The 26,848-nt window shown below is 29.4% G+C and overlaps 1 protein-coding gene across 3 annotated transcripts; it reads left to right on the top strand.

Moving 5' to 3' along the window:
* Positions 1–56: 56 nt before the first annotated feature.
* LOC113558938 lies at positions 57–26,325 on the top strand. Of its 3 annotated transcripts, none has more exons than XM_026964529.1 (5): positions 57–188; positions 23,959–24,039; positions 24,546–24,751; positions 24,864–24,991; positions 26,217–26,325. In XM_026964529.1, the coding sequence occupies exons 2-4, from the start codon at positions 24,021–24,023 to the stop codon at positions 24,978–24,980; spliced, it is 342 nt and encodes a 113-aa protein (XP_026820330.1). In that variant the 5' UTR covers positions 57–188; positions 23,959–24,020; the 3' UTR covers positions 24,981–24,991; positions 26,217–26,325. The 3 variants fall into 3 exon arrangements, with proteins under 3 accessions (XP_026820330.1, XP_026820333.1, XP_026820332.1); XM_026964531.1 differs by lacking the exon at positions 57–188 and adding an exon at positions 16,878–17,066; XM_026964532.1 differs by lacking the exon at positions 26,217–26,325 and having other exon boundaries at positions 24,546–24,801; positions 24,864–24,964.
* The last annotated feature ends 523 nt before the right edge of the window (positions 26,326–26,848 follow it).

Below are 26,848 nucleotides of genomic sequence, written 5' to 3'. Positions count from 1 at the left end.
CGTAACTTTCGCTGTTGCAAATAACCGCCGACAACGCCTGTCGTCGTAAGCGACACTGCGCGGTCAATGGTCATCCGCCGCCATCAAGGTCATATGACCTTAACTTGAAAACACACTGCCGTTTTCCCGTTATCACGACGTCTCCATTGCTGATACCACGCCGCCCACCGTCGTCACTGTTGATACTAGTACGGTAGTTACATTTATTATAATTATATATTATTTGTCTGTTATAATATTGTGCTTGTGTTTTTATCATACTATCGTTATATCCTCCTGTACAGCGCGTAGGATACATTTTTTCATATATATTCACATCTAACGTATCGCATTTATCTATTATTATTATTATTGCATATAAATAAAGGCTTTACGCTTTTTTTTTTGTTAAAGCACAGTCCGTGTATAATTTATTAACAGGCCGCGAGTCGTCAAATTAAGCGGTAGGAATTTGACGGCGCACCACAATTTAAGGTATAAAATTGAAATTGTAAACACCATGAAATATATCAAGAAGGCCGCAGATTGTCGGTGCCTGCTATAGATTATAAATTCCAATAATCACAGATAAACGTTGTAAAACGTACGCTAAACTATATTTGTTCTACTCGATGCCGCAAGTACCAGGGGGGGGGATGTCAAACACCCGGGCCCGCAGACTGCAGAGGCCCCACTGCCACAGACCCCAGCTAAACTAATAATATCTTATTTTCGTATTTGATAATAAATATTGAAATCTGGAAACATTAAAAACATTAGGTTTCACTTAAAATTTCCAAAAAAAATGGTTTTAACAAAAAAACAGAACATTTTCATAAAAAAAAATTTTCTCTTATTACCTAATTGACATTTTTTACTTATTAATGTAGAGACTATTTTATATTCGCATCAGTAGTCAATGTAACATCAGAAAGATAGCGAAAAAAATCATCAAGAGTGATCAAGAATATTTTTCATCATATGACATGTAATGGTTAAGTTATAACCACTACTGATGCAATTGTAAAATGTAACGTCAGGGTAATTGAGCAATAATATTCCAATGGCCAACACCAGTCTTGCGTTTAAGATATGGCAAGTTTGAAACTAAAAGAGTGATCGACTGATGGTGGCCGATGACCCGATAGATCGGCAAGATGTAAAAAAACATATCGGTGACTTATATATGGAGTGTCTGTGACGAAAGTTCAGGAAAGAAGGCAGAAACTCTGTGATCTACGGCCGTCGATACACTACCGCTTAACTAACGCTATCTGTCGGCAACCACGTTGTGCGTCGCGCGTCGTTCGGAACCGTTTAGAGCAGTCCATCAGATATTCAAGTATCCAACATAAAGGTAAATCTGTGTTTGTAGTGTATTTATAGGCTGGTGTCTTAAGAATTTACAATATTTTCATTTTTAAATGAGTAATTGAATTTTTATTAAAAATTATTATTTTATTTTTATTCAAAACGAACCGAAAAATAAAAATGTTTTTTGAGTAGGTAAATAAAAATATTTATATCTTCGACTTAGATTCTGGTTCATGATAACAATTGAATTTATGGTTAAAACTTGGAATTTCTCTGTAATTTTTAAAAAATAGAATAAAAGTAAATTTTTTAGCAGTTAAATCGGTTTACGACAAAATTGATTTTGTAATTTTGTTTTTAACTCAAAAATGAATATTTGATACTTGATAGTTTTACAAAATATTAATGGTATAGTTTTCAAAATGTTTACTTCATTTTAATTTTTAAGCCATTTTTACAATTAATTGTTATATTTTTAGATACTGAGTGGAACAATGAATGTAGGTACCTATTGATTTTACTAAAAATAATGATTTATATTTTATACCTGTCATCACCTCCTCTTTGGACCACTAATAACGATTTAATCTTCAACCTACTGAATTAGCCTACTATAGTAAGTTAAAACTTGAAATAAGTAGGTTTTGGATTATATACAATTTTCCTTTTATTGCGAATATCTTTTTTTGATCATATATAAATTGATACAATCTTTTTTTTTTTAAATAAATAATTATTGTTCATTCGAACTGACAATTATAAGGCAAAATACAAATACATATACAGTGTGAAAGAATATAAGACTCATGGTTTGATTCACCGAGACCGGGAGTACCGGCACTCACACAGCGCCGTTAATTCAGGCGTACTGTATTCCTACCGTGTAAAGGTCGGTGGTGGTCGATGAATCAGCAGACTGTTGACTGCTGGGCAGCGGCTCCTCTTCAGCGACTGCTCCTAGCTAGCTGGTTCGACTGCTGGGCGGTGGCTCTTCGGCGACGACGGCTCCTTTTTGTATTATTCAACTATTACTTCTTTGTTTTATTCGTTTTTACGGGGTTGACGGTTTTTGGTGATGTGTATTCTTCCATCTGAATAGATTATTATATAGTTGTTTTTTATCAATAAAAATATGAGAGTGACGGCTGGCCACGGTGCTAATAGAATACACTTTCTACGCCGCACGATCTGTTGGTAGTAATTGTCGCGCGCGATGATCGTCGTCGCAACGAATGTAGTAACAAAATACGGGTGGCGCGCCCTAGTGATAACCATATTCATTACAAACTTCAGTTTTTTCGTAAATGTTTTATTTTAAAAAAACTACAATTTTTCCTCATTTTCTGAGGCTCTTGGGAAAAAAATGTTTTTTTCCGACATTTTTCGGGAAAATTCGTTGAAAAATATGTATAGAATTGACAATTTGCGTCATGTCCATTATTATTGGGTTTTCTTAATTTTATTTACAAAAACCTAGGAATTTGTTAGTATTACCTCATTTTTTCTAATCAACAATTTATCGACTACCCAAAATTTGTTCACAACAATAAGCGTAAGAAACTTAAATTAGAGTCCTTTCACTAAAAGTGACACTAGTTGACCTAGTTGCGCCACTGGTTCTACACTATAACTGAACCTATATGATTAATGAATACAGCTATGAGCGAATAAATATTAATATTTTATTACAATTTGTTTAGAATACATGATTAAGAAAAATAATATCAAATATATTTTTTAAAAAGAATGATGACGGATGGATAAAATGGAGGGGAATGAAATGTATAGTATGTAGTACAATATATATATATTATAACATTATTAACATTATATTATTATATAGTTGTACTTATACTACTATTATTGTTGTTTTGAGAAATTTTATTTCGTTTCAGCCTATAACCCATATAGCAAATATGCAAATTTGATATTCAGTTTATATAATTTTTTATACATTTGATAGGTAATATTCATACAATATTATAAAGACATCTGAAAATCAATGTATGTGTTTATATATTTGTATGATAACTTCACGATATCAAAATTCTGATACCAAAAAAATAATTTTCGCACAGTGCATATTAGATATTTTATGCACGATATTTGCTTTACATGTTACAATAAATTAATATTTAATTGATATCTAAATAATTAAAAACATTATCTTAAATCACATATTTACGTATCTATTAAATATCAGAAATAATATATCAAATATCTGATTTATCAAGAATATTCATCGGATAATTAATAATAAGAGGAGAACTTTTAAAGATTATTTTAAAAAAGAATGGTGACAAAAATAGCAATGAAGATAATGAATAATAAATTTTAATAATTTAATAAAAAATTAATAATTTCTATTTATAATTTATTATAACACCTATTCTATAGACTATAGATTCCAACAATCACAGATAAACGTTGTAAAACGTACGCTAAACTATATTTGTTCTACTCGATGCCGCAAGTACCAGGGGGGGGGGATGTCAAACACCCGGGCCCGCAGACTGCAGAGGCCCCACTGCCACAGACCCCAGCTAAACTAATAATATCTTATTTTCGTATTTGATAATAAATATTGAAATCTGGAAACATTAAAAACATTAGGTTTCACTTAAAATTTCCAAAAAAAATGGTTTTAACAAAAAAACAGAACATTTTCATAAAAAAAAATTTTCTCTTATTACCTAATTGACATTTTTTACTTATTAATGTAGAGACTATTTTATATTCGCATCAGTAGTCAATGTAACATCAGAAAGATAGCGAAAAAAATCATCAAGAGTGATCAAGAATATTTTTCATCATATGACATGTAATGGTTAAGTTATAACCACTACTGATGCAATTGTAAAATGTAACGTCAGGGTAATTGAGCAATAATATTCCAATGGCCAACACCAGTCTTGCGTTTAAGATATGGCAAGTTTGAAACTAAAAGAGTGATCGACTGATGGTGGCCGATGACCCGATAGATCGGCAAGATGTAAAAAAACATATCGGTGACTTATATATGGAGTGTCTGTGACGAAAGTTCAGGAAAGAAGGCAGAAACTCTGTGATCTACGGCCGTCGATACACTACCGCTTAACTAACGCTATCTGTCGGCAACCACGTTGTGCGTCGCGCGTCGTTCGGAACCGTTTAGAGCAGTCCATCAGATATTCAAGTATCCAACATAAAGGTAAATCTGTGTTTGTAGTGTATTTATAGGCTGGTGTCTTAAGAATTTACAATATTTTCATTTTTAAATGAGTAATTGAATTTTTATTAAAAATTATTATTTTATTTTTATTCAAAACGAACCGAAAAATAAAAATGTTTTTTGAGTAGGTAAATAAAAATATTTATATCTTCGACTTAGATTCTGGTTCATGATAACAATTGAATTTATGGTTAAAACTTGGAATTTCTCTGTAATTTTTAAAAAATAGAATAAAAGTAAATTTTTTAGCAGTTAAATCGGTTTACGACAAAATTGATTTTGTAATTTTGTTTTTAACTCAAAAATGAATATTTGATACTTGATAGTTTTACAAAATATTAATGGTATAGTTTTCAAAATGTTTACTTCATTTTAATTTTTAAGCCATTTTTACAATTAATTGTTATATTTTTAGATACTGAGTGGAACAATGAATGTAGGTACCTATTGATTTTACTAAAAATAATGATTTATATTTTATACCTGTCATCACCTCCTCTTTGGACCACTAATAACGATTTAATCTTCAACCTACTGAATTAGCCTACTATAGTAAGTTAAAACTTGAAATAAGTAGGTTTTGGATTATATACAATTTTCCTTTTATTGCGAATATCTTTTTTTGATCATATATAAATTGATACAATCTTTTTTTTTTTAAATAAATAATTATTGTTCATTCGAACTGACAATTATAAGGCAAAATACAAATACATATACAGTGTGAAAGAATATAAGACTCATGGTTTGATTCACCGAGACCGGGAGTACCGGCACTCACACAGCGCCGTTAATTCAGGCGTACTGTATTCCTACCGTGTAAAGGTCGGTGGTGGTCGATGAATCAGCAGACTGTTGACTGCTGGGCAGCGGCTCCTCTTCAGCGACTGCTCCTAGCTAGCTGGTTCGACTGCTGGGCGGTGGCTCTTCGGCGACGACGGCTCCTTTTTGTATTATTCAACTATTACTTCTTTGTTTTATTCGTTTTTACGGGGTTGACGGTTTTTGGTGATGTGTATTCTTCCATCTGAATAGATTATTATATAGTTGTTTTTTATCAATAAAAATATGAGAGTGACGGCTGGCCACGGTGCTAATAGAATACACTTTCTACGCCGCACGATCTGTTGGTAGTAATTGTCGCGCGCGATGATCGTCGTCGCAACGAATGTAGTAACAAAATACGGGTGGCGCGCCCTAGTGATAACCATATTCATTACAAACTTCAGTTTTTTCGTAAATGTTTTATTTTAAAAAAACTACAATTTTTCCTCATTTTCTGAGGCTCTTGGGAAAAAAATGTTTTTTTCCGACATTTTTCGGGAAAATTCGTTGAAAAATATGTATAGAATTGACAATTTGCGTCATGTCCATTATTATTGGGTTTTCTTAATTTTATTTACAAAAACCTAGGAATTTGTTAGTATTACCTCATTTTTTCTAATCAACAATTTATCGACTACCCAAAATTTGTTCACAACAATAAGCGTAAGAAACTTAAATTAGAGTCCTTTCACTAAAAGTGACACTAGTTGACCTAGTTGCGCCACTGGTTCTACACTATAACTGAACCTATATGATTAATGAATACAGCTATGAGCGAATAAATATTAATATTTTATTACAATTTGTTTAGAATACATGATTAAGAAAAATAATATCAAATATATTTTTTAAAAAGAATGATGACGGATGGATAAAATGGAGGGGAATGAAATGTATAGTATGTAGTACAATATATATATATTATAACATTATTAACATTATATTATTATATAGTTGTACTTATACTACTATTATTGTTGTTTTGAGAAATTTTATTTCGTTTCAGCCTATAACCCATATAGCAAATATGCAAATTTGATATTCAGTTTATATAATTTTTTATACATTTGATAGGTAATATTCATACAATATTATAAAGACATCTGAAAATCAATGTATGTGTTTATATATTTGTATGATAACTTCACGATATCAAAATTCTGATACCAAAAAAATAATTTTCGCACAGTGCATATTAGATATTTTATGCACGATATTTGCTTTACATGTTACAATAAATTAATATTTAATTGATATCTAAATAATTAAAAACATTATCTTAAATCACATATTTACGTATCTATTAAATATCAGAAATAATATATCAAATATCTGATTTATCAAGAATATTCATCGGATAATTAATAATAAGAGGAGAACTTTTAAAGATTATTTTAAAAAAGAATGGTGACAAAAATAGCAATGAAGATAATGAATAATAAATTTTAATAATTTAATAAAAAATTAATAATTTCTATTTATAATTTATTATAACACCTATTCTATAGACTATAGATTCCAACAATCACAGATAAACGTTGTAAAACGTACGCTAAACTATATTTGTTCTACTCGATGCCGCAAGTACCAGGGGGGGGGATGTCAAACACCCGGGCCCGCAGACTGCAGAGGCCCCACTGCCACAGACCCCAGCTAAACTAATAATATCTTATTTTCGTATTTGATAATAAATATTGAAATCTGGAAACATTAAAAACATTAGGTTTCACTTAAAATTTCCAAAAAAAATGGTTTTAACAAAAAAACAGAACATTTTCATAAAAAAAAATTTTCTCTTATTACCTAATTGACATTTTTTACTTATTAATGTAGAGACTATTTTATATTCGCATCAGTAGTCAATGTAACATCAGAAAGATAGCGAAAAAAATCATCAAGAGTGATCAAGAATATTTTTCATCATATGACATGTAATGGTTAAGTTATAACCACTACTGATGCAATTGTAAAATGTAACGTCAGGGTAATTGAGCAATAATATTCCAATGGCCAACACCAGTCTTGCGTTTAAGATATGGCAAGTTTGAAACTAAAAGAGTGATCGACTGATGGTGGCCGATGACCCGATAGATCGGCAAGATGTAAAAAAACATATCGGTGACTTATATATGGAGTGTCTGTGACGAAAGTTCAGGAAAGAAGGCAGAAACTCTGTGATCTACGGCCGTCGATACACTACCGCTTAACTAACGCTATCTGTCGGCAACCACGTTGTGCGTCGCGCGTCGTTCGGAACCGTTTAGAGCAGTCCATCAGATATTCAAGTATCCAACATAAAGGTAAATCTGTGTTTGTAGTGTATTTATAGGCTGGTGTCTTAAGAATTTACAATATTTTCATTTTTAAATGAGTAATTGAATTTTTATTAAAAATTATTATTTTATTTTTATTCAAAACGAACCGAAAAATAAAAATGTTTTTTGAGTAGGTAAATAAAAATATTTATATCTTCGACTTAGATTCTGGTTCATGATAACAATTGAATTTATGGTTAAAACTTGGAATTTCTCTGTAATTTTTAAAAAATAGAATAAAAGTAAATTTTTTAGCAGTTAAATCGGTTTACGACAAAATTGATTTTGTAATTTTGTTTTTAACTCAAAAATGAATATTTGATACTTGATAGTTTTACAAAATATTAATGGTATAGTTTTCAAAATGTTTACTTCATTTTAATTTTTAAGCCATTTTTACAATTAATTGTTATATTTTTAGATACTGAGTGGAACAATGAATGTAGGTACCTATTGATTTTACTAAAAATAATGATTTATATTTTATACCTGTCATCACCTCCTCTTTGGACCACTAATAACGATTTAATCTTCAACCTACTGAATTAGCCTACTATAGTAAGTTAAAACTTGAAATAAGTAGGTTTTGGATTATATACAATTTTCCTTTTATTGCGAATATCTTTTTTTGATCATATATAAATTGATACAATCTTTTTTTTTTTAAATAAATAATTATTGTTCATTCGAACTGACAATTATAAGGCAAAATACAAATACATATACAGTGTGAAAGAATATAAGACTCATGGTTTGATTCACCGAGACCGGGAGTACCGGCACTCACACAGCGCCGTTAATTCAGGCGTACTGTATTCCTACCGTGTAAAGGTCGGTGGTGGTCGATGAATCAGCAGACTGTTGACTGCTGGGCAGCGGCTCCTCTTCAGCGACTGCTCCTAGCTAGCTGGTTCGACTGCTGGGCGGTGGCTCTTCGGCGACGACGGCTCCTTTTTGTATTATTCAACTATTACTTCTTTGTTTTATTCGTTTTTACGGGGTTGACGGTTTTTGGTGATGTGTATTCTTCCATCTGAATAGATTATTATATAGTTGTTTTTTATCAATAAAAATATGAGAGTGACGGCTGGCCACGGTGCTAATAGAATACACTTTCTACGCCGCACGATCTGTTGGTAGTAATTGTCGCGCGCGATGATCGTCGTCGCAACGAATGTAGTAACAAAATACGGGTGGCGCGCCCTAGTGATAACCATATTCATTACAAACTTCAGTTTTTTCGTAAATGTTTTATTTTAAAAAAACTACAATTTTTCCTCATTTTCTGAGGCTCTTGGGAAAAAAATGTTTTTTTCCGACATTTTTCGGGAAAATTCGTTGAAAAATATGTATAGAATTGACAATTTGCGTCATGTCCATTATTATTGGGTTTTCTTAATTTTATTTACAAAAACCTAGGAATTTGTTAGTATTACCTCATTTTTTCTAATCAACAATTTATCGACTACCCAAAATTTGTTCACAACAATAAGCGTAAGAAACTTAAATTAGAGTCCTTTCACTAAAAGTGACACTAGTTGACCTAGTTGCGCCACTGGTTCTACACTATAACTGAACCTATATGATTAATGAATACAGCTATGAGCGAATAAATATTAATATTTTATTACAATTTGTTTAGAATACATGATTAAGAAAAATAATATCAAATATATTTTTTAAAAAGAATGATGACGGATGGATAAAATGGAGGGGAATGAAATGTATAGTATGTAGTACAATATATATATATTATAACATTATTAACATTATATTATTATATAGTTGTACTTATACTACTATTATTGTTGTTTTGAGAAATTTTATTTCGTTTCAGCCTATAACCCATATAGCAAATATGCAAATTTGATATTCAGTTTATATAATTTTTTATACATTTGATAGGTAATATTCATACAATATTATAAAGACATCTGAAAATCAATGTATGTGTTTATATATTTGTATGATAACTTCACGATATCAAAATTCTGATACCAAAAAAATAATTTTCGCACAGTGCATATTAGATATTTTATGCACGATATTTGCTTTACATGTTACAATAAATTAATATTTAATTGATATCTAAATAATTAAAAACATTATCTTAAATCACATATTTACGTATCTATTAAATATCAGAAATAATATATCAAATATCTGATTTATCAAGAATATTCATCGGATAATTAATAATAAGAGGAGAACTTTTAAAGATTATTTTAAAAAAGAATGGTGACAAAAATAGCAATGAAGATAATGAATAATAAATTTTAATAATTTAATAAAAAATTAATAATTTCTATTTATAATTTATTATAACACCTATTCTATAGACTATAGATTCCAACAATCACAGATAAACGTTGTAAAACGTACGCTAAACTATATTTGTTCTACTCGATGCCGCAAGTACCAGGGGGGGGGATGTCAAACACCCGGGCCCGCAGACTGCAGAGGCCCCACTGCCACAGACCCCAGCTAAACTAATAATATCTTATTTTCGTATTTGATAATAAATATTGAAATCTGGAAACATTAAAAACATTAGGTTTCACTTAAAATTTCCAAAAAAAATGGTTTTAACAAAAAAACAGAACATTTTCATAAAAAAAAATTTTCTCTTATTACCTAATTGACATTTTTTACTTATTAATGTAGAGACTATTTTATATTCGCATCAGTAGTCAATGTAACATCAGAAAGATAGCGAAAAAAATCATCAAGAGTGATCAAGAATATTTTTCATCATATGACATGTAATGGTTAAGTTATAACCACTACTGATGCAATTGTAAAATGTAACGTCAGGGTAATTGAGCAATAATATTCCAATGGCCAACACCAGTCTTGCGTTTAAGATATGGCAAGTTTGAAACTAAAAGAGTGATCGACTGATGGTGGCCGATGACCCGATAGATCGGCAAGATGTAAAAAAACATATCGGTGACTTATATATGGAGTGTCTGTGACGAAAGTTCAGGAAAGAAGGCAGAAACTCTGTGATCTACGGCCGTCGATACACTACCGCTTAACTAACGCTATCTGTCGGCAACCACGTTGTGCGTCGCGCGTCGTTCGGAACCGTTTAGAGCAGTCCATCAGATATTCAAGTATCCAACATAAAGGTAAATCTGTGTTTGTAGTGTATTTATAGGCTGGTGTCTTAAGAATTTACAATATTTTCATTTTTAAATGAGTAATTGAATTTTTATTAAAAATTATTATTTTATTTTTATTCAAAACGAACCGAAAAATAAAAATGTTTTTTGAGTAGGTAAATAAAAATATTTATATCTTCGACTTAGATTCTGGTTCATGATAACAATTGAATTTATGGTTAAAACTTGGAATTTCTCTGTAATTTTTAAAAAATAGAATAAAAGTAAATTTTTTAGCAGTTAAATCGGTTTACGACAAAATTGATTTTGTAATTTTGTTTTTAACTCAAAAATGAATATTTGATACTTGATAGTTTTACAAAATATTAATGGTATAGTTTTCAAAATGTTTACTTCATTTTAATTTTTAAGCCATTTTTACAATTAATTGTTATATTTTTAGATACTGAGTGGAACAATGAATGTAGGTACCTATTGATTTTACTAAAAATAATGATTTATATTTTATACCTGTCATCACCTCCTCTTTGGACCACTAATAACGATTTAATCTTCAACCTACTGAATTAGCCTACTATAGTAAGTTAAAACTTGAAATAAGTAGGTTTTGGATTATATACAATTTTCCTTTTATTGCGAATATCTTTTTTTGATCATATATAAATTGATACAATCTTTTTTTTTTAAATAAATAATTATTGTTCATTCGAACTGACAATTATAAGGCAAAATACAAATACATATACAGTGTGAAAGAATATAAGACTCATGGTTTGATTCACCGAGACCGGGAGTACCGGCACTCACACAGCGCCGTTAATTCAGGCGTACTGTATTCCTACCGTGTAAAGGTCGGTGGTGGTCGATGAATCAGCAGACTGTTGACTGCTGGGCAGCGGCTCCTCTTCAGCGACTGCTCCTAGCTAGCTGGTTCGACTGCTGGGCGGTGGCTCTTCGGCGACGACGGCTCCTTTTTGTATTATTCAACTATTACTTCTTTGTTTTATTCGTTTTTACGGGGTTGACGGTTTTTGGTGATGTGTATTCTTCCATCTGAATAGATTATTATATAGTTGTTTTTTATCAATAAAAATATGAGAGTGACGGCTGGCCACGGTGCTAATAGAATACACTTTCTACGCCGCACGATCTGTTGGTAGTAATTGTCGCGCGCGATGATCGTCGTCGCAACGAATGTAGTAACAAAATACGGGTGGCGCGCCCTAGTGATAACCATATTCATTACAAACTTCAGTTTTTTCGTAAATGTTTTATTTTAAAAAAACTACAATTTTTCCTCATTTTCTGAGGCTCTTGGGAAAAAAATGTTTTTTTCCGACATTTTTCGGGAAAATTCGTTGAAAAATATGTATAGAATTGACAATTTGCGTCATGTCCATTATTATTGGGTTTTCTTAATTTTATTTACAAAAACCTAGGAATTTGTTAGTATTACCTCATTTTTTCTAATCAACAATTTATCGACTACCCAAAATTTGTTCACAACAATAAGCGTAAGAAACTTAAATTAGAGTCCTTTCACTAAAAGTGACACTAGTTGACCTAGTTGCGCCACTGGTTCTACACTATAACTGAACCTATATGATTAATGAATACAGCTATGAGCGAATAAATATTAATATTTTATTACAATTTGTTTAGAATACATGATTAAGAAAAATAATATCAAATATATTTTTTAAAAAGAATGATGACGGATGGATAAAATGGAGGGGAATGAAATGTATAGTATGTAGTACAATATATATATATTATAACATTATTAACATTATATTATTATATAGTTGTACTTATACTACTATTATTGTTGTTTTGAGAAATTTTATTTCGTTTCAGCCTATAACCCATATAGCAAATATGCAAATTTGATATTCAGTTTATATAATTTTTTATACATTTGATAGGTAATATTCATACAATATTATAAAGACATCTGAAAATCAATGTATGTGTTTATATATTTGTATGATAACTTCACGATATCAAAATTCTGATACCAAAAAAATAATTTTCGCACAGTGCATATTAGATATTTTATGCACGATATTTGCTTTACATGTTACAATAAATTAATATTTAATTGATATCTAAATAATTAAAAACATTATCTTAAATCACATATTTACGTATCTATTAAATATCAGAAATAATATATCAAATATCTGATTTATCAAGAATATTCATCGGATAATTAATAATAAGAGGAGAACTTTTAAAGATTATTTTAAAAAAGAATGGTGACAAAAATAGCAATGAAGATAATGAATAATAAATTTTAATAATTTAATAAAAAATTAATAATTTCTATTTATAATTTATTATAACACCTATTCTATAGACTATAGATTCCAACAATCACAGATAAACGTTGTAAAACGTACGCTAAACTATATTTGTTCTACTCGATGCCGCAAGTACCAGGGGGGGGGGATGTCAAACACCCGGGCCCGCAGACTGCAGAGGCCCCACTGCCACAGACCCCAGCTAAACTAATAATATCTTATTTTCGTATTTGATAATAAATATTGAAATCTGGAAACATTAAAAACATTAGGTTTCACTTAAAATTTCCAAAAAAAATGGTTTTAACAAAAAAACAGAACATTTTCATAAAAAAAAATTTTCTCTTATTACCTAATTGACATTTTTTACTTATTAATGTAGAGACTATTTTATATTCGCATCAGTAGTCAATGTAACATCAGAAAGATAGCGAAAAAAATCATCAAGAGTGATCAAGAATATTTTTCATCATATGACATGTAATGGTTAAGTTATAACCACTACTGATGCAATTGTAAAATGTAACGTCAGGGTAATTGAGCAATAATATTCCAATGGCCAACACCAGTCTTGCGTTTAAGATATGGCAAGTTTGAAACTAAAAGAGTGATCGACTGATGGTGGCCGATGACCCGATAGATCGGCAAGATGTAAAAAAACATATCGGTGACTTATATATGGAGTGTCTGTGACGAAAGTTCAGGAAAGAAGGCAGAAACTCTGTGATCTACGGCCGTCGATACACTACCGCTTAACTAACGCTATCTGTCGGCAACCACGTTGTGCGTCGCGCGTCGTTCGGAACCGTTTAGAGCAGTCCATCAGATATTCAAGTATCCAACATAAAGGTAAATCTGTGTTTGTAGTGTATTTATAGGCTGGTGTCTTAAGAATTTACAATATTTTCATTTTTAAATGAGTAATTGAATTTTTATTAAAAATTATTATTTTATTTTTATTCAAAACGAACCGAAAAATAAAAATGTTTTTTGAGTAGGTAAATAAAAATATTTATATCTTCGACTTAGATTCTGGTTCATGATAACAATTGAATTTATGGTTAAAACTTGGAATTTCTCTGTAATTTTTAAAAAATAGAATAAAAGTAAATTTTTTAGCAGTTAAATCGGTTTACGACAAAATTGATTTTGTAATTTTGTTTTTAACTCAAAAATGAATATTTGATACTTGATAGTTTTACAAAATATTAATGGTATAGTTTTCAAAATGTTTACTTCATTTTAATTTTTAAGCCATTTTTACAATTAATTGTTATATTTTTAGATACTGAGTGGAACAATGAATGTAGGTACCTATTGATTTTACTAAAAATAATGATTTATATTTTATACCTGTCATCACCTCCTCTTTGGACCACTAATAACGATTTAATCTTCAACCTACTGAATTAGCCTACTATAGTAAGTTAAAACTTGAAATAAGTAGGTTTTGGATTATATACAATTTTCCTTTTATTGCGAATATCTTTTTTTGATCATATATAAATTGATACAATCTTTTTTTTTTAAATAAATAATTATTGTTCATTCGAACTGACAATTATAAGGCAAAATACAAATACATATACAGTGTGAAAGAATATAAGACTCATGGTTTGATTCACCGAGACCGGGAGTACCGGCACTCACACAGCGCCGTTAATTCAGGCGTACTGTATTCCTACCGTGTAAAGGTCGGTGGTGGTCGATGAATCAGCAGACTGTTGACTGCTGGGCAGCGGCTCCTCTTCAGCGACTGCTCCTAGCTAGCTGGTTCGACTGCTGGGCGGTGGCTCTTCGGCGACGACGGCTCCTTTTTGTATTATTCAACTATTACTTCTTTGTTTTATTCGTTTTTACGGGGTTGACGGTTTTTGGTGATGTGTATTCTTCCATCTGAATAGATTATTATATAGTTGTTTTTTATCAATAAAAATATGAGAGTGACGGCTGGCCACGGTGCTAATAGAATACACTTTCTACGCCGCACGATCTGTTGGTAGTAATTGTCGCGCGCGATGATCGTCGTCGCAACGAATGTAGTAACAAAATACGGGTGGCGCGCCCTAGTGATAACCATATTCATTACAAACTTCAGTTTTTTCGTAAATGTTTTATTTTAAAAAAACTACAATTTTTCCTCATTTTCTGAGGCTCTTGGGAAAAAAATGTTTTTTTCCGACATTTTTCGGGAAAATTCGTTGAAAAATATGTATAGAATTGACAATTTGCGTCATGTCCATTATTATTGGGTTTTCTTAATTTTATTTACAAAAACCTAGGAATTTGTTAGTATTACCTCATTTTTTCTAATCAACAATTTATCGACTACCCAAAATTTGTTCACAACAATAAGCGTAAGAAACTTAAATTAGAGTCCTTTCACTAAAAGTGACACTAGTTGACCTAGTTGCGCCACTGGTTCTACACTATAACTGAACCTATATGATTAATGAATACAGCTATGAGCGAATAAATATTAATATTTTATTACAATTTGTTTAGAATACATGATTAAGAAAAATAATATCAAATATATTTTTTAAAAAGAATGATGACGGATGGATAAAATGGAGGGGAATGAAATGTATAGTATGTAGTACAATATATATATATTATAACATTATTAACATTATATTATTATATAGTTGTACTTATACTACTATTATTGTTGTTTTGAGAAATTTTATTTCGTTTCAGCCTATAACCCATATAGCAAATATGCAAATTTGATATTCAGTTTATATAATTTTTTATACATTTGATAGGTAATATTCATACAATATTATAAAGACATCTGAAAATCAATGTATGTGTTTATATATTTGTATGATAACTTCACGATATCAAAATTCTGATACCAAAAAAATAATTTTCGCACAGTGCATATTAGATATTTTATGCACGATATTTGCTTTACATGTTACAATAAATTAATATTTAATTGATATCTAAATAATTAAAAACATTATCTTAAATCACATATTTACGTATCTATTAAATATCAGAAATAATATATCAAATATCTGATTTATCAAGAATATTCATCGGATAATTAATAATAAGAGGAGAACTTTTAAAGATTATTTTAAAAAAGAATGGTGACAAAAATAGCAATGAAGATAATGAATAATAAATTTTAATAATTTAATAAAAAATTAATAATTTCTATTTATAATTTATTATAACACCTATTCTATAGACTATAGATTCCAACAATCACAGATAAACGTTGTAAAACGTACGCTAAACTATATTTGTTCTACTCGATGCCGCAAGTACCAGGGGGGGGGATGTCAAACACCCGGGCCCGCAGACTGCAGAGGCCCCACTGCCACAGACCCCAGCTAAACTAATAATATCTTATTTTCGTATTTGATAATAAATATTGAAATCTGGAAACATTAAAAACATTAGGTTTCACTTAAAATTTCCAAAAAAAATGGTTTTAACAAAAAAACAGAACATTTTCATAAAAAAAAATTTTCTCTTATTACCTAATTGACATTTTTTACTTATTAATGTAGAGACTATTTTATATTCGCATCAGTAGTCAATGTAACATCAGAAAGATAGCGAAAAAAATCATCAAGAGTGATCAAGAATATTTTTCATCATATGACATGTAATGGTTAAGTTATAACCACTACTGATGCAATTGTAAAATGTAACGTCAGGGTAATTGAGCAATAATATTCCAATGGCCAACACCAGTCTTGCGTTTAAGATATGGCAAGTTTGAAACTAAAAGAGTGATCGACTGATGGTGGCCGATGACCCGATAGATCGGCAAGATGTAAAAAAACATATCGGTGACTTATATATGGAGTGTCTGTGACGAAAGTTCAGGAAAGAAGGCAGAAACTCTGTGATCTACGGCCGTCGATACACTACCGCTTAACTAACGCTATCTGTCGGCAACCACGTTGTGCGTCGCGCGTCGTTCGGAACCGTTTAGAGCAGTCCATCAGATATTCAAGTATCCAACATAAAGGTAAATCTGTGTTTGTAGTGTATTTATAGGCTGGTGTCTTAAGAATTTACAATATTTTCATTTTTAAATGAGTAATTGAATTTTTATTAAAAATTATTATTTTATTTTTATTCAAAACGAACCGAAAAATAAAAATGTTTTTTGAGTAGGTAAATAAAAATATTTATATCTTCGACTTAGATTCTGGTTCATGATAACAATTGAATTTATGGTTAAAACTTGGAATTTCTCTGTAATTTTTAAAAAATAGAATAAAAGTAAATTTTTTAGCAGTTAAATCGGTTTACGACAAAATTGATTTTGTAATTTTGTTTTTAACTCAAAAATGAATATTTGATACTTGATAGTTTTACAAAATATTAATGGTATAGTTTTCAAAATGTTTACTTCATTTTAATTTTTAAGCCATTTTTACAATTAATTGTTATATTTTTAGATACTGAGTGGAACAATGAATGTAGGTACCTATTGATTTTACTAAAAATAATGATTTATATTTTATACCTGTCATCACCTCCTCTTTGGACCACTAATAACGATTTAATCTTCAACCTACTGAATTAGCCTACTATAGTAAGTTAAAACTTGAAATAAGTAGGTTTTGGATTATATACAATTTTCCTTTTATTGCGAATATCTTTTTTTGATCATATATAAATTGATACAATCTTTTTTTTTTAAATAAATAATTATTGTTCATTCGAACTGACAATTATAAGGCAAAATACAAATACATATACAGTGTGAAAGAATATAAGACTCATGGTTTGATTCACCGAGACCGGGAGTACCGGCACTCACACAGCGCCGTTAATTCAGGCGTACTGTATTCCTACCGTGTAAAGGTCGGTGGTGGTCGATGAATCAGCAGACTGTTGACTGCTGGGCAGCGGCTCCTCTTCAGCGACTGCTCCTAGCTAGCTGGTTCGACTGCTGGGCGGTGGCTCTTCGGCGACGACGGCTCCTTTTTGTATTATTCAACTATTACTTCTTTGTTTTATTCGTTTTTACGGGGTTGACGGTTTTTGGTGATGTGTATTCTTCCATCTGAATAGATTATTATATAGTTGTTTTTTATCAATAAAAATATGAGAGTGACGGCTGGCCACGGTGCTAATAGAATACACTTTCTACGCCGCACGATCTGTTGGTAGTAATTGTCGCGCGCGATGATCGTCGTCGCAACGAATGTAGTAACAAAATACGGGTGGCGCGCCCTAGTGATAACCATATTCATTACAAACTTCAGTTTTTTCGTAAATGTTTTATTTTAAAAAAACTACAATTTTTCCTCATTTTCTGAGGCTCTTGGGAAAAAAATGTTTTTTTCCGACATTTTTCGGGAAAATTCGTTGAAAAATATGTATAGAATTGACAATTTGCGTCATGTCCATTATTATTGGGTTTTCTTAATTTTATTTACAAAAACCTAGGAATTTGTTAGTATTACCTCATTTTTTCTAATCAACAATTTATCGACTACCCAAAATTTGTTCACAACAATAAGCGTAAGAAACTTAAATTAGAGTCCTTTCACTAAAAGTGACACTAGTTGACCTAGTTGCGCCACTGGTTCTACACTATAACTGAACCTATATGATTAATGAATACAGCTATGAGCGAATAAATATTAATATTTTATTACAATTTGTTTAGAATACATGATTAAGAAAAATAATATCAAATATATTTTTTAAAAAGAATGATGACGGATGGATAAAATGGAGGGGAATGAAATGTATAGTATGTAGTACAATATATATATATTATAACATTATTAACATTATATTATTATATAGTTGTACTTATACTACTATTATTGTTGTTTTGAGAAATTTTATTTCGTTTCAGCCTATAACCCATATAGCAAATATGCAAATTTGATATTCAGTTTATATAATTTTTTATACATTTGATAGGTAATATTCATACAATATTATAAAGACATCTGAAAATCAATGTATGTGTTTATATATTTGTATGATAACTTCACGATATCAAAATTCTGATACCAAAAAAATAATTTTCGCACAGTGCATATTAGATATTTTATGCACGATATTTGCTTTACATGTTACAATAAATTAATATTTAATTGATATCTAAATAATTAAAAACATTATCTTAAATCACATATTTACGTATCTATTAAATATCAGAAATAATATATCAAATATCTGATTTATCAAGAATATTCATCGGATAATTAATAATAAGAGGAGAACTTTTAAAGATTATTTTAAAAAAGAATGGTGACAAAAATAGCAATGAAGATAATGAATAATAAATTTTAATAATTTAATAAAAAATTAATAATTTCTATTTATAATTTATTATAACACCTATTCTATAGACTATAGATTCCAACAATCACAGATCAACGTAGTTAAAGTAAGAGCTAACCTGAGTTTTTTTTTACCGTGTAAAAATTTACATATAGGAACTTATACATTCGCCCACTGCACCTACCTACATTATTATATATGTTAACACATTATAATAATACGATGTCACGAAAATAAGATCTTCTAAACATCCAAGTTTTAAAGACTAATGGTAATTATTTTTAAACTGTACTTTTAGATATATTATACAGTGAATTCATGAATATGAATTGACAATTTTTAAAAGAGCAGAAAACCGTTTAAAATTTTATATTAAAAACTTTTTATTAGTCATACATATTAATAATATGATTTTTATTAGCTTTTTGACTCTTATAGTATGTAAATATTAACATTTTCAAAAACAATGTTTTCTAAATATTGTAGGTACCTACAAAACTCAATGTTTTAATAAGATTAAAGATTAAAGATTAAAAAATAGGCATGGTTTAATATATAGGGCGTCACCCAAAGTTAACTTTTTACCTTTTCACCTATCCCAATTGCGGCCCGTACATAATAGGTAGGAAATACTATTTAAGTGGTTATCAAAACTAAATAAATATTCGGATTGCGTTCGATACGTATTTTGACATTAATATAACTATCGATTATACACTATTCACACGATCAGCAATACTCACCACTCGGTGCTGCCATATATTTATAGCTTCTATACAACGGCTAAAATACAAACATTTTGTGATTATTTAGTAGACACTTATATTGATGATGATTCTGATTTTATTCCTAAAATATGGGCTACTTGTAATTTCAGTATGTATTTCACAACGATGTATGTGAAAGTTTCCATTTGAAATTAAATTCATTTTCCAAGTATATAATTTTTGGAAATTTTGAAAGAACGTCAAACAGATGCTAAAATAAAAATGTAATCTATTATTTGGACTCAATTAATTGTATTTTTTATTTTTTTTTTGTATTGTAAACAATTTATTATTTTAATATTCGACTATTTATTTATTGGTACATTAATTGTATTTCATACATAATTTCAAATACAAATACCTCCAAATGGCTCCAATACAGTATTTAAAAAATTACTTTATTTTATTAATTATAAGCTATTTTGTGAACCAATATGTGCTTGGACGCAATCGGGATACTTATATTTGGGATAAAATACGTCTACCTGAATTCGGGCCGCAATCGGGCAACTCCAAATATACATAGATATACTATATTGGTATTGAATTTGTAATTATTTAAATTTATTTTTTTATCTCTATTACCTAAATATTTGTTAATAGCCAATGTGTCCCTAAAATTATGAGTGTTGAATTAGTATTTAAGCAGTAGAAAATCTACTTATTACAGAAATAGCATTCGTAAAGCATATTAGCATAATGTTTATAATGGCTCATTTAAAGAAATTTTAATATCCATATCGATAATACATTACACATTTACACTAATCAGTAATGAGGTTTACCTATAGGCTATGACACTCGTATGGCTATATGCCTACATATTTATAACTTTGTTGAACTTGCATTTTATTAAATGATAGGTACCTATTGACTATTTGGTTATAAGCACATAAGTAAAACTAAATAATTTAAAATAAACTAATTAATAATTTGTTTTTGTATCGATAAGATAAGTCCAGATAAAAACGTCCATTATTAAGCCCGGGAATATAATACATATATAAGACTGAATGAGCACCTTCCTACCTTCAAACTTTAACCCTTTTCCTCACTTCTAAAATGTTTTTAATTTCTATACCTTTTTTACAATTATATATAATTTTATATCATCACCTAAAAATATGTTAATTTAATAATAAATTTATCAAAATAAGTAGGTACTTACCTATACTGCCGTGCTAAAGAGGAATGACGTAATTTTCCTCTATGCTATTTTGAGAAAAATGACATTTTATGTTTAGTAGTTTTTGGTAGTTTTAAATAAATAAATATAATATTTTTCAAAGTAAAATTCATAGTTTTTTACGGAAATATACCTGATAAATTCAATGGAACTATTCAATTTTTATTTCACCAAGATATCATTGTTTTGAAATTTAGACTAAGCACGCTATTAATTATTCAGAATTATTTACTAGGCAAAAATGCCACAATTCTTATTATGGCATTTTTACGTAGCATACCAAAATGTACTGGTCACTAACGGTTGAAGAAATAGTGCCATATATTATATCTATATAATGTTTGTTATAATTATTAATATATTAGTTTATTACTTAGTAATAAAACGTCGATTAGAAAATTAATAAAATTATTACAATGTCTTTATCCTAAAATCATAGTTAATATCTATACAATAATATTAGTTTAAATTTAATTAAGTAATTTAGTTACATATCGTTATATTTTTCCAAAATTGTTTTCTATTTCTTGGTAGAATTTAATTTAAATTCAAAATTATATCGTTACGTTTTTCTTGGTGTGGTATACCACAATTATTTTTGTGTGTGGAGATGGCAAAGGCATGTAATGTAACAATTATTTATACTTAATATCTATGTATAAATGTAAACACGAGAACCACTTATTCGGTGGTCATGCGGGTTTTTTAATTGAAAAAGTACATCGAGTTAAAAAATTTTGTTTACTACAACTTTTCGATTTTATTTTGATACCGAAATCATGTTTCCACAACTGGCGAGGCCTGATGCGTACCTCATCGTACCTACTATATCTTAATGCAGCCAATACCATAATGTACAAAATTACAAAAATAAAATGTTTTATAGTAAAAAAAAGTGGTACTGTAATAGCTAGTACATCATCCAAGGATCATTAAAGATTTACCTCATGGACTTATGGTCTAAACAGAGTATAATAGAAATATTTGAAAAATGTAATAACTTTTATGCTAATTAATATTTTTTTTTTATATTTTACATGTATAATTTATCGACGCTGCAATCTGCATATATCATAGAACTTTTTTTTAAATTTTTAATACTGAAAATAAAACGAAAAAATATTATACTATATACATGCAATAAGCATCTGTAAGTGATATAAAAACAAAACAAAAAAAATATTGATTAGAACAAAAGTTATTTCATTTGTCAGATCTTTCTGACTTTCAGTTACACTGTATAACATATGTTGTTAAGACTATATAATCAGTATACAATGAGTACTTCGGTATTTAAACAGGTGGTTTTTCAATTGTTAGAGTTAAAAGGACGCTACACTATCCATAATTTGTTTTTAAAAACCGTTTCACGTGAGCTAGAACCACTCAGGCAGTAGTCGAAGTTAAGCAACCAAATTTTCACACTAGATAAAGGAGAACATTAACTATGCAACGGTGTGTTTTAATTTTCGATATTACAAGTACAAAAAAAGTTCTTATTGTTTAAAAATTCTTTATTTTTGAGTTTTTCAAACTTGAATAACTTTTTTGCAGTACTGATATCGAAAAAATAAAAACAACGTTGCACAGTAAATGTTCTCTTCTTTATAGTGTGAAAATTTGGTTGCTTAACTTCGACTACAGCCCGAGTGGTTCTTACCCGCGCAAAACCATTATTACATAAATATTTTACTTTTATGAATATTTTTGTATCAATAATGTGTTGCAGTCAACGGCAAGTATCCGAACAATCGTTTGGATACCCCTAACACAATTCTATCGACCGGCACGTCGTGTTACGAGCCACGAGTACTAGAGTCGGCGGTCGTGGTCTTCCAAGTTATTAATAGATTATTTAGTCGTATTACCATAATAATTATTTATTATTTAATCATAGCACGATAGCTGCGGCATGTATGGCTAAAATAAAGATAAAGATATTATAAAGATATAAAGATGCCGCCTGCCGCGCTGGAAAATGCATTTAGTGCTTTTATGATTTAATAATATAAATAATATTATATTATTTAGTATTCTTATAACACAAAGATTCAATATAAACCAAAAGTCAAAACCAGAATACACATAGTAGGGAGTACTAAGTATAAATAATAATTATACATATGTAAACAGAATATAATAGGTAATAGTAAATTACTGTTTCGTCAATATTATCGTTTATCAGTCTTCAATAGTCAAGAACTAACATTGCGTTCTGTTTTATGAGTTTTTGACACTTAGTTTTGTTAATTAAAATGTCCCCAACAAAGTTTCGTGCTAAAAGAAGGCCTGTTGGTAAAAAAGTTTTACATAAACTTTTAAATAATTTAAAAAAGAACAAATCGTAAGTACCTAATAACTAATTTTTATTTTAGTCTAAAATTGTATTTTATTTGAAACAATCTTAAATAATATTTTTTTTAAATGTACGTAAATTGATTTTTTTATGTACCTACTTTAAAGTGAAATATTTATTAAAAAATAAATTATAGAGTATGAACATTAAACATTTTTAATCAAATTTAGGAATTTAGAAATCGCCAAATCGTAAAAAGTTATCTTGTAGTTAAAAATGTATAAAATGCTCAATATTTACACCTATGGTTTGAAAACTCAATACAAGGTTCATTTTTTTCAAAATAATAAAATTTTAGGGGTCATGCTGAAGACAGAGTTGTTAGTGCTGAAGAATCTCCAGTTCAAATTCAATTGAACAATGCTAATCAAAATTCGAGGTAATTATATTATTTATAAGTTGTTGTGTATGGGGCAAATAGTGTTTGTGAAGTTCAAGTCTATCCTGGTCTCCTGGATACTCTTATAATGCTTTTACATCATAACAAAGCTATAAAAAAAAATTAAAAATCAAAAACACATATATACGGCATAAAAATGGTCAAGTGTTATTTATTATCTACTATTTTAATATTTTAATATTTTGTATATTATAGTATTATCTATACACAGTTAAATTTTTGATTTTTCTAAATATTTTCGAAAAACTTCCGAAAAAATAAAGCAAGAGTCCACTATGCCAATAAATAAGGCTGTTGTTAGTGCTTGCTTTGCTATAGTACCTGTACTACTTTATACACATTTTAGTATTTTTATAATATACTTAGTAAATTTTTATAATATAATTTATAAACTTATTAGTAAGTAATGTAATAATATACGTCACGTCATCACATTATTATTTGTTATAAATATTATAATTTATAACTATACAACTATGGTATAGGTATTGGCCAAACGCAGTTAACTGAGTTTACAACATTTTTGGAAGTCCCTTCTCTGTCATGTAGTGGATTTAATAAAGTACAAGTGGAGATTGGGAATATAATTTACAAATCTTCGTGGGATGAAATGAAACATGCTAGTGAAGAGAAAAAACGGATTGGTATAGAATGTGGTGATGTGGATTCAGATGGAATACCAATGTGTACCGTAAGTCGAAACGTAACTATAAGACGAAATACGATGCCTTGTCCGGAGTAGTAAGAACACATTATAATAATTTAGCTTTATGTAAATAACTATTTGTTGCATTTTTGTTTAGGCTGCTATTATTGGTTTAAAAACACAAAAAATACTTTTTATTGGAGTCCGAAATAAGTACTGTGTAACATGTCAAAGGTCTGCTAATAAAATGGAAGTGACACCAATACATGAATAATTAAATTTAATGTAATTAAAATGTTAAAACGTCAATATTTTCAGAAAAAAAAACTTTACAAAATGGCTATCTTCAATTTTTTTTTAAATAATTAAATAAAAAAAATACATTTTTTAACTTTTTTACCAAAACATAAAAATAAATTAAAACATGAAATATTTGTAGTTCTTGTCCCTGTGAATCTTATTAAAAAACTAGAATTATGATATCTCCATTATTTCAGGAGATATTACCATGGGTAAATCCTCGCGAGACACCCTATATATATATATAGTATATTATGTAAGACTGTATTTTTAAAATACATTTACAAATTACAAGGGAGGGATGAACATTAAACAGTAGCCGATGGAATTAATAGCTGGTGGAATGAGTATGTAGATATTATAAACGGTAGCCGGCGAAATCGATAGCGCCTCTTTGTGTCGTGCCGTATTATTATTTTTCATGCCATATTATGCAGAATATTATACTGTACCGTCGTTGCGTCGTCGTGGTGGATGCGCCACTGAATTTTCATCTATATATAGAATTTAAATTATGTACATTTAGTAGGTAAGACGATTGAACATCGACTTGCACTTTCTACATACTTAGTACCAAACCTAACCGTACGTATTAAAAAATATGGGATTCCATATTTCCGTGCCTGTTTTTTGTGCGTGAATTTAACATTTTTCACCGTTGTCGTGTGTCCTAATTATTAAAAAACAATGTATTAGGGAAGAATATTTCAGTCTTGGTCTATGTTTGGGCTTAATTTTAATATTTTCCCCGGGCGTAAAAAACCTAAGTTCTGCCTCTGCATTATCAAAATATTTGTGGAAAGCCACCCTTTACATCTCGGGGTATGAAAATAGGTTACATCACTCTCTTAGACCTATTGAATATACATACAAAATTTCATAAAAATCGGTCAAGCCGTTTCGGAGAAGTTTGGCGACATAAATTTTCGATTGTGACAAGAGATTTTTATATATTAGAGATATAAAATTTTTATTGTTTTACACAATTAATTATTGTAAATGAATGTATTATTATTACTCACTGTTATTATCTGAAAACATTTTTTAATTATATAAAAAAGTCATAATTTTTATAATTTTTTATGCACCTTCAAAAGCCATTAAAAATTTGTAACGTTGCCGTTGTACGTAATAAGATTATTCATACACGCGCTTTAACTATTTAGAAATGTTACATTTCATTCATAATTTTTTTTTTAATATTTTCCAGAGCAAGTGGACTTTTTTATCTAGAAACCAACATTGTTGCCCCTTATGGAATGTCAACAGTCATACCATGAAAAACATAAACAATTTACAGTATTTACACTCTAACATACCTACATAAATTATTTTTATATTTATGTATAGTTTGTTTACTATTGTCTCATTCTAATTAAATTTTAACTAAGATGTGTATGCTTTATTATGATATTTTTAAGATTTATGTAAAAAACACATTGGAGATGAACACCATGTTAGACACGTCGACGATTTTAAGATACGCGGGACGCTAGTATTTATACAATGGTAATACGTTGGGGACGTACGGACGGTCATTTCTCGCCAATTATTTGTTGTGTGGACGAGCAGTTTTCACATGTTTCCTCTAGTTGTTTACTCGTTATTGAATAATGCGATTAACTCGTTTTTTTTTTATCGAACTCTCTGAGTGCTGATCTAAAAATAAATATCATTATCTAAAACCCGATATCAGTAATATATGGCTTAATACGACAACTCCAATGTTCAAAACAAAAAGTCGACCAAGATAGTTATAATATGGTCTTGCCGTATTTATAATACAATATAAATACGAGTATAATATAGATAGTACGAGAATAGGACTAAAAATATAATGGT

This window comes from Rhopalosiphum maidis, chromosome 3, assembly GCF_003676215.2.
Source record: "Rhopalosiphum maidis isolate BTI-1 chromosome 3, ASM367621v3, whole genome shotgun sequence".
Taxonomy (NCBI): Eukaryota; Metazoa; Arthropoda; class Insecta; order Hemiptera; family Aphididae; genus Rhopalosiphum; species Rhopalosiphum maidis.
The sequence above is the reverse complement of the archived record's forward strand: the minus strand, read 5'-3'. Positions and strand labels throughout refer to the sequence as shown.